Raw genomic sequence first — 14342 nt, 5'->3', positions numbered from 1 at the left:
AGAAGCGGGGACTGCGATTGGCTGGCGTTGGCGGCTTCGCGAGGGATGTGGCGGTGCCGAGGCCGTCAAGACTCAATCTTATCAGATGACTGCTTCCACTTGCTTGTGCCCCATTTTGCTGTCTCTTTCTTTCAAATCCGTCCAGCAAGTCCCTACTTAAGCTCTGTTCTTCTATCGAGGCACACTTTTGTTATAACACCCGCCCAGCCAGCCGTCCTCCCATGCAATGAGCATCCATCTCTTCGAGCTGCCCACCACCGGCGCCGTCTCCTTCATCGACTTTGTCAGCGACCCACAAGGCGCATACACCGTCGAGCTCGCCGAGGCCACCCAGGCGCGTGCCAACTTGCGAGCCGCGCTGAAAGAAAGCAAGAGGACGGACGTAAAGGACTACCTCAGGCTGGTCAAGGTGAGCGCGAGCACGGCTGTCAACGCTGCGTGTACGACTCTCATTTACGCAGGTCATCGATGATTACGTCCCGCACCTGTGTGGCGTCCTGAACTGCGTCGACGCAGGCGAGCTGCAGCTGCGCTCCGAGCCAAGTGCGTGTATGCGCTCACACTTTGGCGGTGGCGTCCGTCTCATGCTCATCCCCCAGTTTTCAGCTGGCGCACGACGCTCTCCGCAAAGCTCTTCCACGCCTCCCCGCGCCTCTCCGTCCCCGGCCTGCGCGCCGACCTCCTCTTCACGCTCCTCACCTCCGCCTTCGCGCTCACCAACCTCGCGCACGCCGTCCTCGTCTCCCTGGGTGACTACGAGACCCAGAGATCGATTCTGGAGACGGAGAGGAAGGAGAAGGACGAGCGCCTGAACTTCGCGGTGTCCCTGCTTGGGCGCGCGGCGGGCCTGTTTGGGTGGGTGGGCGAGGTGGGTTTGGGCGAGTGGGAGAGGGAGGTGAGGGAGAAGAGCGGCCTGGGCAGGTTGGAGCGCCCGGTCGAGCTGAGCCGGGAGGTCTGCGCGGCGCTGGGAAAGTGAGTGCACGTCAGGTATCATCATCGCCGCTCCTTTCCGTCGATCTATTCGCCCTTCGCGTACGTGTAACTGACTGTCATACAGGATGTCACTCGCGGACGCGCAGTCCCTCGCGATCCGCAAGCTGCTCACAAAGGCCGCCTTTGAGAGCACGCTCATCCCCGGGCCCCCTCTCCCCAAATCGCACCCCTCCCCCGCGCTCATCGCGAAACTGCACCTCGAATGCGCCGCGCTCTACTCCTCCGCGCGCGCGCTCGCCAAGACGCCCTCCTCCTCCAAATCCAAACTCAGCCTCTCCTCGAAGGGCAAGGACAAAGACCGCGCGGACGGCGCGGACGACTTCGGCTCGGGCGAGGTCTCGCCCGTGCTGCGGCACTACCTCGCGTCCGAGGCCGCGCTGCACGCCGCGCTCGCGCACAAGTGGCTCGGCGTCGACGCGGGCGAGCGCTCCGCGGCGGGCGAGGCCGTCGGCTTCCTCGCCTGGGCGAAGCACGAGCTCGCGGACGCAAAGGACGCGAACGCCTCGAAGCACCCGTCCGCGTCCGACCGCGAGAAGGCGCTGCGCGAGTGGCGGCGCGCGCGCGTGGTCCGCGAGGCGGAGAGCGTGGACGCGTTTTTGAGGGGGTACGGGAAGATGAACGATAGCGTCGCGTTCCAGGACGTGCCGCCGCGCGCGGAGCTGCAGGCGCGCGTGCCCGCGGGGCGGTTGGCCGTGGCGCGGAAGGAGTGGGCGCGGCCCGTGCCGGCGTTTGGGCCGGGGAGCGTGGAGGATGCAAGGAGGCGGGCGGAGGCGCTGGAGGTAGGGCAGGGAGGGGAGGGCGTGGAGGGCGTGACGAGTCCCGGCTCGGCGGGGTCGTATGCGGGGTCCGGGTCGTATTTTTGACGGGGAGGTTGGGTGTGAGTTGTGAGTTGTACCTGTTAGAACGACCTGGATTTATATTTCCGACAGCTTGTATTATGGGTATTTATTGACTGCGTTTTGTTATCCACTAGGTTCGCTGTATGTAGTTCAGCATCGCTCCCCGGTTCGCTACTAATATTTTGACCGCGATCGAATGGTCGGTACTTGTAGTCTTGTACGATAAGATGTTGTGCCACATGGGGAGACAAGAGTTTCGTTTCCGAGATCTGTCGGGAGGAAGTCACCCGAAGGGGCGCCAGACGCATCAGGTTGCTCCCAACGTACTCAAAACATGCACTGTCGATTCTACGCCGCGCAGGCTCGACCGACCGACACTGGCAGGCTTGATCCTTCCCGGTGGTAATTCCAAGCCTCCTGATTGGCTCCCGCCCGAATGAACGCCCTAGTCCTAACCTGCTCACACGCAGCCATTCCGGGATCATATGACGGACGACGTTGATCAAGGTGTATTTGCTAATGGTAAGAGCTGACTGTATGTTTCCCAAAGACGGAGTCCAAGGATGTAGCACGGGACCGCAGCTCGCTCATGCTATTATAAGCAGCGCCATGAGAGCAGGTGTACCATCTTGTCCAACTTGCTGTATGCGCAACGGACACGGAAGCAAGGTGAATGCATTCAATGCACTAGTAAACGAGTGGAATGAGCTGAAGCGTCTTACAGCGCAATGACTACCGACTCGTACGCTCTTGAGGACCTGGTCACCTCCAACCGCGTCCCCTCCGACGCAGAGGCAGCACACGCCCACGACATCATCGCCTCTACCAGGGAGTCCCTAGCCGCGCTCGACGCCCAGATAGCCCACCTCCAACGCAACCGCGCCGCGCTCGAAGCCGAGATCCAGGCACACAAATGCGTCGTCTCCCCCTGGCGGCGCCTCCTCCCCGAGCTCGTCCTCACCATCATGCGGCACTGCAACACGCGCACGCTCTACCCAGCTCAGCACCCGCACTTCGTCAACCCGTTCGTGGTCGGCCAGATCTGCAGCGCGTGGCGCGCGCTCGCGCTCGCCACGCCGTCCCTTTGGACATCCGTGCGCGTCGTCGCCTCGGAGCTGTCCACCGCCGCGCAGGCGCGCGCGCTCGAGCTGCTCCTGCAGCGCTCGCACCCGCTCGGCTTGGATGTGGAGGTAGTGTGCGAGCCGCTCCAGCTGCAGGCCTCCGGCGAGCCCCTCGCCGTCATCCAAACCCTGCGCAGCTCCTCAGCGCGCTGGCGCGCCCTCGACGTGCAGCTCACCGATTCCCTCCTGGAGGCGCTAATGGGCGGCGTGGACCTCCCCCGCCTCGCGCGCCTCGTCCTGCGCAACACCTGGCTGCACACGCCCTACCCCCCGCCGGCCTCGCACGAGTCCCTCCCGCGCGGCCTCTCCTTCCAGCACGCGCCCGCCCTGCGCGCGCTCACGCTGTTCAACGCGTACCTCGACACCGCCACGATCGTCGCGCGCTTCCCGCTCGCGCGGCTCACCGAGCTGGACGTGTTCGTCGGCCGCGTGAACCGCCCCGCGCAGTTCTCGGGCGCGCATGCGCCCGCGGTGCTCGCGCGCTGCCCGAGGCTGCGGATACTCCGCCTCATGTCCGTGCCCGAGGCGTGCCCGCCTTCCAAGGAGGACGCAGCGCTGGTAGAGCCCGTCGTCGTCCCGGACCTGCATACGCTCGAGATCGTAGCGTACGACCGGTGGGACCTCGTGTTCGACAAGCTCGCGCTGCCCAGTTTGCGCAGACTACGGCTGGAGGTGTCCTGCAGCAGCTGGGCGAACCGCTGGTCGGAGGACTGCTTCGCGCGCCTCCTGCAGAGGTCGGGGAGAGTGCGGTCGTCTTGCCAGGTATCCACAGAGCGCGGATCGCATGTCTATGAGTGCAGCCTGAATGAAGTCAGTTTATGAGTACTGCTTGCCGTGCAGGTTGTGTCTTCCGGCCATAGGGTCTTTGAACTTTTTTTAAACAAAAAGGCCAACAATAATTCTACGAGTGAACCGACCCAGACTCGAACTGAGGACCGCCTGTGCACACACAAGTGTTAGACAGGCGTGATAACCAACTACACCATCGGTCCATGGATACCTATTAATTTACACTTGTTCTGACCAAAAATGATGTGCCCCCTGACTATATAAATAAAGTCCATCGAGGTCTCTCTATCATAAACACGTACGTACTCATACTTGACAGCATCATAAGTAAGATACACCCCGTCGATATATGCATGTACAGGCCCGCCCAACCAATTATTTCACCAAGCCGTATGTATGTCGTAGTAATACCATCCCTTCCGCGTAGTCCGAGGCGGCAGGAATCCAGCTGCCGCTCCTCTCCCACCCCATTAAAAGGGGTCTCTCGCTCTCCCCTTCTCTCCACGGGCAAGCCACGATCACGGCTCATCTCCGCCCGCCCTTCTTCCGCTTCCCGCCCCCGACGACCGCCCCGCTCCGCCCGACCATCGCCCGCAACTCGCCGCGCGCGTTCAGCTCGCGGATCTGCGTGAGCGACAGCGGGTGGCCCGAGAGCAGCAGGACGGGCAGCGCCGGGGCCTCGGGCGCGTCGGGGAAGGGCGCGAGGGTGTCCAGGTAGGGCGTGGTGAGGCGGTAGAGCAGCGGGGCGAGGGTGTCTGCGTCGGCTGTGAAGGGTAGAGATTGGATGTGAGAAGGGGTAACGGGGAGGAGAGGGAACGTACGTCTCTGGTCGACATCGATAATCGCCGGCGCGGGCTTGAGGTTCATCCCGTCCAGGATCGCCTTCACCTCGCGCGACGCGGCGGAGTGGTACTGCAACAAGGAACAAAATCGGTAAGTCATTCTGATCAATCCATTGGCGCTGGAGGGTATTTGAAATCACGAATCACGAGGAACACATTTGGAAGTGGGGACGGCAAAACGAGAAAGAGATGGAGATGGAGGGTGGGGATGAAAAGGGACTGCGCCGAACCGAGTAAGGATCGACATGCGCCAGTGGAGGGAGTGGGCCTGAGCGATGTGCCTGGTGTTCGCTGCGCAAGCGAGAAAGGCGCGAGAAGGGGGTATATAGAAAAGGAGCGGGTTCCAAGTGCCTGCCTCTGCCCCATTCAAGTGTTATCGCCTCCTGCTATGCACTCCCGTCTGGACTCGGCTGAATGGCGCTGATCGCCTGCTCATCCTTTGGAGAAGACGCCATACAAATTCGAGGTAGGACAACCCCAGCCAAAACGAAGCAACGCTCACCTTGGAGAACAGAATGACGGGGAAACGCGTCCACACGTCTCTGATGACCTCGTCGAGCTCTGCGCGCGCGCCCTCGCCCCGCGTGTCGAAATCGAGCACCAGCTCCGGGTCGATGGGTTTACTGGGATCGACGCTGGGCGGGATCACGTTCTGCGGGAGGGCGACGATGAAGGACGTCACCGCGGCGAGCTCCTGCGCGGGGTCCAGCGTAAGCTGGGGCCTTGTTGGCCTGTGGTGAACCGCGCCGTACTTGGGTCTGCGGCTGGGCGGCGAGAGGGGCAGGGTGGCGGCGACGGGGGGCGCGGAGGGCCGTAGCCGGACGCCGAGGTTGGGCTGGGCGACGAGGAAGACGTAGAAGGAGAGGAGGACGAGGAGGGCGAGGGCGACGAGCGTGGTGCGGTGCCAGTGCTTGGGCCGCTTGCGGGTGTAGGGCGCGAGGGCGTCGAGGAGGCGGAGCGGGTTCGCTGCGGCGGACGGTGAGGAGGAGGAGGAGGAGACGGAGAGCTGGATGCTGATCGATGAGGAGGACGAGGAGTGGGACGGGGTGGCGTAGGGGAGGAGGGCCGCGGGCCTGTCGCGGTGCTCGGGGGCGAGCATGGCGGGTGCGAAGCCGGGGGAGAGCGGGGGTGTCGGGAGGGCGGGGGGGCCGACGATGTGGCCGGCGTCGGAGAGGACGGGTGTTTTGGGGCCCATGAGGATGTGCATTTTGCGGGACGAGTCCGTGCGGCGGTGGGCCATTCTGTGGCTGGCCAGTTAATGGAACAAACGAGCGGCAGGTGGCCTGCAAACAAAAGAGTGGAGTGTTAGGCGTGTGGCAAGCAATGAAAGAACAACGGCGAATACTTTCCATCGCCAGCCACAGGGCCCAGGCCCGGCATCCGCTCCTCGTTCGGCGCCGACGCCGTGTGCCCTCCTTGCATTTCTTCATCTGCAACAGCAGGCATTGCACCCCAAACGTTCTGACAGCGTCTGTACTCTACATCAACCTTTTGACTGGACTGTACTATCCAACCCTTGTTAGCCACCACTGCCGTACACGGTCAACCGGATGTCATCCCGCGCCTTGTTCAGAATCCACCTCGAAACCATCGCTTTTGTGGCGTTGTCTACTTTTGTCCGAAAGATGTTATTCACCTCAGACGGATCCACAATGCGTTGATCTTCACTCTTGTTTTTGTGGCCGTAAAGGACGACGTTACATCGATGCCAGCAGATCACAACTTAATAGACGCATTGGATCATCGTAGTAACATTCCACTTTGGCATAACAGGGGACGTATCCAAGCAGCTTTGACCTATAACTCGCTGCAGCCTGGGCATCCTGTCCCCACTGCATGATCTACGCCCTGGCAGTCGCTATAGAGCGAACCATCGCCAGGCGTACTCTGCCCGCACATCTGGCATATACATGATCAGGGCCCTGTTGTATCCCAGCGCAGTTCCCCTCGACAGCGACATGGGTATCATGGTCCACCTCCCGAGCCCGCGAAGATAAATCCTTGAAGATGATCTATATGGGCTTACTCCGGATCCCGACCAAGTATGACAGATTGGCCTCCCATCGCCCTTTCCCTTGCAGTGCATCCGAGTCTGAGCGAGGGTGCCCGTGTCTCCGTGATTCGAGCTATTCCTGCAAGTACACAAATGCTGTTTTATCCCCTACTGGGTCTTCCAGAGAACAGGATCCATCCAGACGATCATTCAGGCCCAGGTTCACTGCCCGAGGGTCGTCGAGAGCAATTTGAAGTCTGTTTAGGATACTAATACGACACCTCGTCAGTCGACAGTCCAGACATATTGGGCGCGATGCCTCCTTTGGTCGAGCTGCAGGTGCTTCTCCTGCCCTTCAGAGGGCGAGAGCATCGTGTCCCCGAGTATCTTTCGAAACCCTCCCAATGTTTGACCTGGCAGACTGTCTCGCCGGGCACCGCGTACTCATGCACGTCATTCTGCCATCCCCTTACATTACCGCACGGAACAATGCTCCACGGGATGAAGCAAGCAGGTTATCAGACTCGTTTTGCTAATATCACAATCGTGCAGCAGTTGTATCAGTTATACCATTACATTACGGAAACCCGGATACCTGTATGAAATCCCGCGCTCGTGTATATCCATACAGCACACAATACTCCAAACTATCTCGCAGCGCGGCTAGGGCCCGTTCACCTTGACGCCCGCCTCCCCGAGTATGCCCTTGAGCGCCCCGTTCTCGTGCAGGGCGTGAATGTCGTCCGAGCCACCTGAACAACCAAAGATGTCCGTCGGCACCCAACCCGAACGCGCGAGATGGGGTTACTCACCTATGGACATGTCCTCGACCCGCCTGGTGAGCAGGACGTTCGGGAACGTCGCGCGGCCGGTTAGTCGCCCGAGGAGCTGTTTCAGGATGCCGCCGTCCGGTCGCAGATCGACCTCTATGATTTTGGGTGGCGGAGTCAGCTGGTACGACTCGAGGAGCGCCTTCGCGCGCTTCGAGAATCTGGCAGAGCATCGTCAGAGCATAAGCAAACCCTCAGGTCAAGCTTCGCACTTACGGGCAATACGTCTGACCAAGGTAAATCAGGACACTGAGGAGCGAGGAAGCAGGACACCCCACGCACCTTGCTGAACACCACCACCGGGTAGCGGTCCGTCAGCTCCCGCACGTTCCGCGGCCAGTTATCGTCCTCCACGCCCGCACTAAAGACACTCAGATCTTGCTCCGCGCCCCAGTCGACCGGCGCGCCCTCCGCGTCCCCGTACGCGTGCGCGCGGTCGAGCGACATCGACTCGGTGCGCTCGCTCGTGAGGAAGTGCAGCAGGCCGTGGATCTCCTGGATCCGCAGCGTCTTTTCGGACGCGTTGGCCGCGTACACCGGCGCGTCTTGCGCTTCGTAGCCCGAGTCTTTGAGGCTCGACGAAAGAGACAGCCCCGTGGGACTCCAGCCCGCGATGTACAGGACCCCGCAGAACGCGGCGAAGAGCAGAATCGCGGACCAGACGATGCGCCGCCGCCTGTACGTCGAGCGGTTGGCGGTGAGCGGCGTGCGCGGGTGCTTGTAGTATCTGGGACCGGCGCCGCTGTCGTAGGCGGGGAGGGCGGAGGACATCGTGGTCTGGGAGAGAGCGGCTGGCTCGCACATCTGACAGATCTTGGGTCCCGATGCGATCTTGCTGTGATCGACTGGTCATTGTCCACGAATTATCCGAACATACATCGCAAACTGTAGCTATAGAGTACTCTTAAGACAAAACTACGGCGATACAACACATCTTGATAGCACTGTGAATGTGCAACCAGGACATTGCAAGGCATCACACGTCGAACAAGAAATCATCCCCTCCAATACCTTGCTCATCGAATAACAGTACCCCGTCCACTTCCTGCTCCTCCGCCACTGAATCGGTCTTGGTATGCCGGGCAGCCGCGGAGGACGTCTTCGCAGCTAAAGTCGCGCGACCGGCCGTCGAAGTCGCCCGGCGCACCACGCCAACCGCGGCGGCTTGTCCAGACGTCGCCTTCGCCGCTGTCCGAGTCTGCCCTCCAGCTTTGCGAATATCCGCGAGCGAAGGTCTATACGTCGACGTCGAAGTCGCTGGTCTGGCCACGGCGGTCGCCTTAACTGCTGACCGCGTCGTGGGCCGAGTGGACGCCACGGACGTCGCTCGCATCAACGGACTCCTCGTTGAAAGGGCGCGCGGTTGAGTTTCAGAACTTCCAGGAGTGGTCCCGCCCTTGGCGGCAGCTCGAGTAATTGGTCGTCTCGTCGGTGCTGTCTCCGGGGATGCCCGGGAAGTAGTATTGCTGGACACTTTTACTGTTCTTGAGCGTGTGGTTCTTGTATCTGATGATTTTGTAGCCGACGACGATGGCCGTTTCTCCGCAGGAAGAAGGTTGTCATCGTCTTATAATTCAAGCAGCGTCAGCCACGTCGATACACCAATGAAAACGGAATCCTTACCGAGTTCTGGTAGCTCCAGCTCACACTCGGCCTCCATACTCGCAAAGAACTTCTCGTCATACACGCTCAAGTCCAGAGCAGGCGGAGGTCCATCATCGTACGGATACGAAAACGCTGTTTGCAATAGCTCCTTCCCTAACACCTTATAGTCGGGCATCTCGAACGGGGGCTCGTACGGCGGGACTTGCCATCGACAGTCAGTTAATGGCACCGTAGGAGTATACGAACGACATACTGATAGCAGTGGGCGGCATATACTCAATCTCATCATCGTCCTCCACCTCCACCGCCTCCTGCTCGGCGTCCGCATTCTCCGCCTGCACCTGCACCTCCCCGTCGCTCACATCCCAGTGATTCCCCGTCGTCACCGGCGTGCGGAACTTAATGCTCGTCGCGCTCCGCGGCAGCCTCAGGCTCTTCCTCGACGAGCTGGGCCGTAGATGCTGCTGCTGCTGCGAGGACCCCGGCACGTCGGTCTCCACATCCAGGAACGAGAGCTTCGCGATCTTCTCATCTGCGAGCTCGGGCGTGCGCAGCGTACGGGCGGTCCTGTTGGGAAACGGTGTCTTGTCGAGAAGAGGCTTCGAGGTAGTCTTCAGTAGGATAGATTTCGATCCTGTCTTGCTGCTGCCTGGATGTTCTACATATCGATATGAAGATGCTGTCCCGATGAATCGATACGGGAGACTCACTGGTAGACTTGGTGTGGAATGGTGTGTGATGTGTGGCGACCTTGCGCGCTTTGACAGTAGCTGGGAGCACTCCGCGAAGAACAGCGTTCTCTTGGAGCGCGTTCCTCCCCTTTGCGAGGGGCCTCCCAGGAGTCTTCGCGCCCAACTGAGCGGGGCCGTCGGCGTGGATAGAGACGGGTCGCGAGCTGAGCATCGTAGCAAGTTGCGCACTTATTGGCGGCAGTGGAAGTGCTAGAAACTTGACGGCTTCGGGGCGATAGGTGATTATTGTGAGAGCGACTCGCTGTCGAGGTCGAATTCGAACGAACGCGTCGGTCACGTGAACGAGTCAGTACTTAGTGTGGCGGCTAATGCCCTGCGCGGCCCACTACGGGACTACTCCACACATCTCTGCAGTCAGTCAATTGCAATACTGTCCTCAGAGTAAGACTCGTGAATGTCGTAAATAGTAAGGCAACATGTATGCGCGAAGATCGAAAGACGCGATACATCCGTAGTTCTACTGGTCCGTAGGTCCGATACAGAGAGAGATAGTATAAGTAGTAAAACAACGAAGCCTGAGCCTCAGCGTACAAGTACACGCCTCTAAACATCCCAAGAAACAGCTGTCAGAACTTCGTAAAGGACCCGCTGGGAACGAGGCGTATAGAGCCGAGGTTCGGCGGCACGTCGTCGTCCTCGGACGACGACCGGTGCACCAGGCTCTCGCTCTCTTCCTTGTCCGCGTCTTTATCTCCCCTGGGGTACTGTCGGTGATGATGATGGTGATGGTGGTGGCGGCTATTACGTACATCGTCGTCGTCACTGATAAATGAAGGCCGTATGCTTGATCCTCGGGTGGCTTGCGTTATTGAACTTATTGAGGGGAAGGAGGAAAGGGTCGATGTTGATGGAGACCCGGCAAAGGGATCTTCTGCATGAGGTCGATGATACGGGTCCGAAGTGTTCAGACCAGTCATGACTGGAGGCGCGGAGCGCAGCGCACCGTCAGCCTCCTCCTGAGTGGCGGGCAGTGATGGTTGCCTGAAGGGATCCGAGGCTTGATGAGGTTTAGGAGTGGGAGGGAGGGTAGCTGAATGGTGCGCTTCCCGATGTTCGTGAGTAGCGGAGTGGTCCCCGGTGACGGTCGGGAAATACTGATGTACGACGTCTTGACTGCCGAACTTGATCGTCGGAGTCCGCATATTGGCTATCGATGGTCTACTAGTGACCGATTCTCTGTATGAGCCGGTCTCCTGAGCATTTGGTGACGGCATTGGGGCATCATACAGCTGATGACGCTTCAGGTGTCCTCGGAACTCAGAGCCAGGATCGTAGACGCTGCCGTTGCGCTCCATGTCGAGGTCCGATTCGCGATCGCGATGCCGCCGTGAGCGCACGGTACCATTCGTGCTCATGCTCATCCTCCTAGCGCTCTTCGCCCTAACGATACTACCAAAAGCGCCGAATGAACCCCGCAGGGCGTCGATACCGGGGTCTTCGATCCCAGCAATGTCCTTCTCGTCCACGGCTTCTGTGTGGGCTCGGGCAGCTTGGAGAAGGATGGTAGACTTCCTATCCAACTTCTTGAATTCGTTCGGATCGACCTTGGACATTTGCAGTATTGTGATCCCGACACATATGGTGAGGAAGCCCATGACGATGGTGAGGATTTGTGCTGCGGAGGCTTTCAGGCCTTGGAAAAGGACCTAAGACATGCTCGGTAAGATTGATACCACACCTCAAATTCAGTAGCACGTACAATAGTGGTCACCATAGAGAAGAAGGTGACTGCGAACTGATGAATATTCGATAAGCATAACCTAATGGAATCACTCACAGATCACGTAGTACGTGGGAGTGACTTAAATGGTGTCAATACACAACATACTCCCAGCATCATGAAGAACATACCCATAGCTACAAACAGATATTAGTTAGTGACCAGAGCTCAATGATGTCGCACTGACCTGTATTGAATATAGCTAGAGCTTTGTTCAAGTAGAAAACTTCCGTAACTGCGACCACCTTAGTTTCCCAGCATCAGTCGTTTAAGATAATAACTCACTCAAGGTGACAGCCACAAAGATCATCAGGAAATAGATGAACCAGTGCTTGAACTATTTGCGCCCTGATATCAGCGAGATACTACCAAGAATCAAGATGATCGGCCTTGCCTGATTGTCACCAAAAGCCGTCGTGACGATGGCAGCCCCGAGGCCAGTTGTGACGCTGACACTAATACCGCCAATCATGCTACAGACCATAATATAGCAAAGCATATGCTTATTCCCATACCTGCATAAGTCGTCAGATAAGCTACCAAGGGCACAAAGCAGAATGTGGAATGGGCTTACTTAGGCGCGACGAAGAATACGATTACTAGGGAGGCGGCTATGAGTACCCCTGCATAGGCAAGGAATCCCGGCGCAAGAAAAAGCTTCTGAAATTCAGTGATTTGTCCGACAGAAGCTTCTTGGGGCCCATTCAGGGCTATAACAACTGAACCAATCTGAGAGGGGGATTGTCAGGGTTGCATGGGCCTCGAAGACTGGTAGTACGACATACAATACAGAGACCGCATCCCAGCCAACCAAAGAAGCTGAGGGTTTCTTTGAGGAAGATCGACGACAGGATAGCGCATATGACCACGGAGAGGGCTCCCATAGGGGTCTAAGAGGAAAGATCTAGACGCCACTTTACGCGCCTCATGTTTGCGACGCACCACAATCAATGCCTCCACAAAAGCGTATGCTAGCCATGAGATAAGCATGCGTAATCTGGCTACAGTAGAAGGCACTCACCGGCGAAGTTACATAACTCCCCCATAATCATCACTGCATGGAGACTGTTCACGAAATATGTCCACTCAAACCCAGTGGAAGACGTACTGATCATGCCTAACCACCATAGTGGCTGCGCAACAGGAGAGAGTAAGCGAACGAACGACGAAGCATGCGTGCTTCGTGCATACCGACTTGAGGTAGGCAACACCTTCTCCTGCTATCTGCCCGGCCTGCGAGCGTAACAAGCCCTTCTTCTTGAAGACGAAGCTCGACCCGATTAAAACACCACTTGCTACGGCTAGAATGATACCGACGACCTATGGACGAACCGCCGGTTAGACATGGCGCGTTGAGGCAGCATGGCGCAGTGAACGAACTTTCAGATTGGAACCGGCGGAGAGAGTAGGAGACGCGGACGACGTCGCAGACGCCGACGCCGACGTCGTAGAGGACATTTCGTGCGGGTCGTAAGGTCAATAGAGGAAGAAGTGGTGCCCACAAGCGGGGCGCAGTCCAGGTGAGCGAATTGCAGAGCGCTGCAACCGGGCTGTCCGGGTACAGCACCCGCCATAATGGCCCCACGACGGACAATGGTTCGCGCTCTCGGAGTGGTCCCGGAGACCTGAGACCATGAGGTCTGGGCCCTTTGGTCTAAAATAGAGCTTTTCCCAGCCTTCCAGGACCAACACGAGTGTCCGGGTTTGGACGCAGAGTTCCCATGGCATGTAGTAGGTGGGAGACTAATCATTGTCCGATTAACAGGCTCGGCACTGTTCGCTTTGTACTCGGCTCACTGCCTATAGTGCTTGCCCTGCTGGACGATACAGATGTATGGCCTGTTCGACGATGTCGACCCTTGAGATACACTCCTTGGACTTTGCGAAGGGGAGTGAGGACTTCGTCAACCCCGAGGTCCTGGTGTCTCGCGGTCAGGACACTTCGGTCAATGCAGCCGACATTGCACCATGGGATGAACCAGTGAGTCCGTCGGTATCGCCTCTGATACTCACAATGTAACAGTAGACCTTTAGCCTGCGACCCCTACGAGGCCTCCCCAACGGTCGTTTGGCTTTGGCCACAAACCGTCTTTCTCATCCTTCGGCCTTGCGCGTCAAACCAGCGCTCAGAACCTCCCTGAAAGAGTGTTTGGCAGTGAGTCGCAGGTTTCGCTGGACAGGACTACGACAGGCTCTGGGAACAGCGACTCGCCAGCGAGAGAGCTGCACAAGTCCAAGTCATCCATAAACATATTCAGCAAGATCAAGAGGTCTCGCAGCAAACCTCGTATGGCTGGCGAAGCCTCCTCCGCCTCTCTACTCCTCCCTCCCGTTCCTGTACCAGGGTCATCATCGGTTATCTCCATATCATCGCCTCCTCAAAGCAGCCCGAAGAAAGACAAGAAGGCGCGGCGCAGAGGAAACGCTCGGGTGTCCATTTCCCACTCCTCCCCCAGTTCGCCTTGCGAAGACCCCGATATGACTCTTGATACCAATCTTGATAACATGGAGGGCATCATTGACTTGAACGCTTTACATCCCGACTCAGCCTCTGTAGCCGGCAGTGGTATATCTAGCGGGTCGAGTCTGTCTGGCCACAGTTCAAATTCTCGAGCGGGCCCATCGTCTACGCATACTATCTGGAACAACGTAAATCCATGGGTACCAAGTACTGGTACAGCAGGGAGACCTCGACCCCCCAATGCACCGATCTTGGAGCGTAATATCTCGCCCAAGAGTTTGCCCCCACCTCCGAGTCAGAATGGCGTTCAGGAACATGTGTCTTGGGATGCCCCGGATAGTTGGGCTGTTGTTGACAAGAATGGTGCTGCGGACGCTCTCGGCGAGCCCGATTATTC

At 58.5% G+C, this 14342-nt stretch overlaps 6 protein-coding genes and 1 non-coding gene across 7 annotated transcripts; 2 read left to right on the top strand and 5 right to left on the bottom strand.

The window, feature by feature from the left end:
• Positions 1-226: 226 nt before the first annotated feature.
• On the top strand, positions 227-2097 carry GLOTRDRAFT_137557 (uncharacterized protein; the record flags this gene model as incomplete). The annotated part of the gene is made up of 4 exons (XM_007866110.1): positions 227-409; positions 462-543; positions 600-972; positions 1058-2097. The coding sequence occupies 4 exons, from the start codon at positions 227-229 to the stop codon at positions 1854-1856; spliced, it is 1437 nt and encodes a 478-aa protein (XP_007864301.1). The 3' UTR covers positions 1857-2097.
• Positions 2098-2560: 463 nt separating this feature from the next.
• Positions 2561-3775, top strand: GLOTRDRAFT_127529 (uncharacterized protein; the record flags this gene model as incomplete). The annotated part of the gene is made up of 1 exon (XM_007866109.1): positions 2561-3775. One exon carries the CDS (start codon positions 2561-2563, stop codon positions 3773-3775), a length of 1215 nt encoding a protein of 404 aa, XP_007864300.1.
• Positions 3776-3861: 86 nt separating this feature from the next.
• On the bottom strand, positions 3862-3945 carry GLOTRDRAFT_t51. The gene has a single exon. It is a non-coding gene; the product is annotated as a tRNA-Val (tRNA).
• Positions 3946-4001: 56 nt separating this feature from the next.
• On the bottom strand, positions 4002-5882 carry GLOTRDRAFT_115194 (uncharacterized protein). Its single transcript, XM_007866108.1, has 3 exons — positions 5087-5882; positions 4564-4654; positions 4002-4506 (listed from the first exon to the last, which is right to left on the bottom strand). Exons 1-3 carry the CDS (start codon positions 5822-5824, stop codon positions 4268-4270), a joined length of 1068 nt encoding a protein of 355 aa, XP_007864299.1. The 5' UTR covers positions 5825-5882; the 3' UTR covers positions 4002-4267.
• Positions 5883-6955: 1073 nt separating this feature from the next.
• On the bottom strand, positions 6956-8178 carry GLOTRDRAFT_137555 (thioredoxin-like protein; the record flags this gene model as incomplete). The annotated part of the gene is made up of 4 exons (XM_007866107.1): positions 6956-7329; positions 7390-7568; positions 7624-7634; positions 7690-8178. 4 exons carry the CDS (start codon positions 8176-8178, stop codon positions 7241-7243), a joined length of 768 nt encoding a protein of 255 aa, XP_007864298.1. The 3' UTR covers positions 6956-7240.
• A 205-nt stretch (positions 8179-8383) lies between these two features.
• Positions 8384-9915, bottom strand: GLOTRDRAFT_137554 (uncharacterized protein; the record flags this gene model as incomplete). The annotated part of the gene is made up of 4 exons (XM_007866106.1): positions 8384-8973; positions 9031-9213; positions 9266-9670; positions 9723-9915. 4 exons carry the CDS (start codon positions 9913-9915, stop codon positions 8384-8386), a joined length of 1371 nt encoding a protein of 456 aa, XP_007864297.1.
• Positions 9916-10112: 197 nt separating this feature from the next.
• On the bottom strand, positions 10113-12953 carry GLOTRDRAFT_110448 (DUF803-domain-containing protein). The gene is made up of 14 exons (XM_007866105.1): positions 12865-12953; positions 12676-12804; positions 12593-12617; positions 12506-12538; positions 12427-12455; positions 12270-12374; positions 12059-12213; positions 11879-11999; positions 11770-11821; positions 11672-11719; positions 11616-11621; positions 11542-11565; positions 11464-11492; positions 10113-11410 (listed from the first exon to the last, which is right to left on the bottom strand). The coding sequence occupies exons 1-14, from the start codon at positions 12940-12942 to the stop codon at positions 10331-10333; spliced, it is 1914 nt and encodes a 637-aa protein (XP_007864296.1). The 5' UTR covers positions 12943-12953; the 3' UTR covers positions 10113-10330.
• Between the last annotated feature and the right edge of the window lie 1389 nt (positions 12954-14342).

Source organism: Gloeophyllum trabeum (assembly GCF_000344685.1).
Source record: "Gloeophyllum trabeum ATCC 11539 unplaced genomic scaffold GLOTRscaffold_00004, whole genome shotgun sequence".
NCBI classification, from domain to species: Eukaryota; Fungi; Basidiomycota; class Agaricomycetes; order Gloeophyllales; family Gloeophyllaceae; genus Gloeophyllum; species Gloeophyllum trabeum.
The sequence above is the reverse complement of the archived record's forward strand: the minus strand, read 5'-3'. Positions and strand labels throughout refer to the sequence as shown.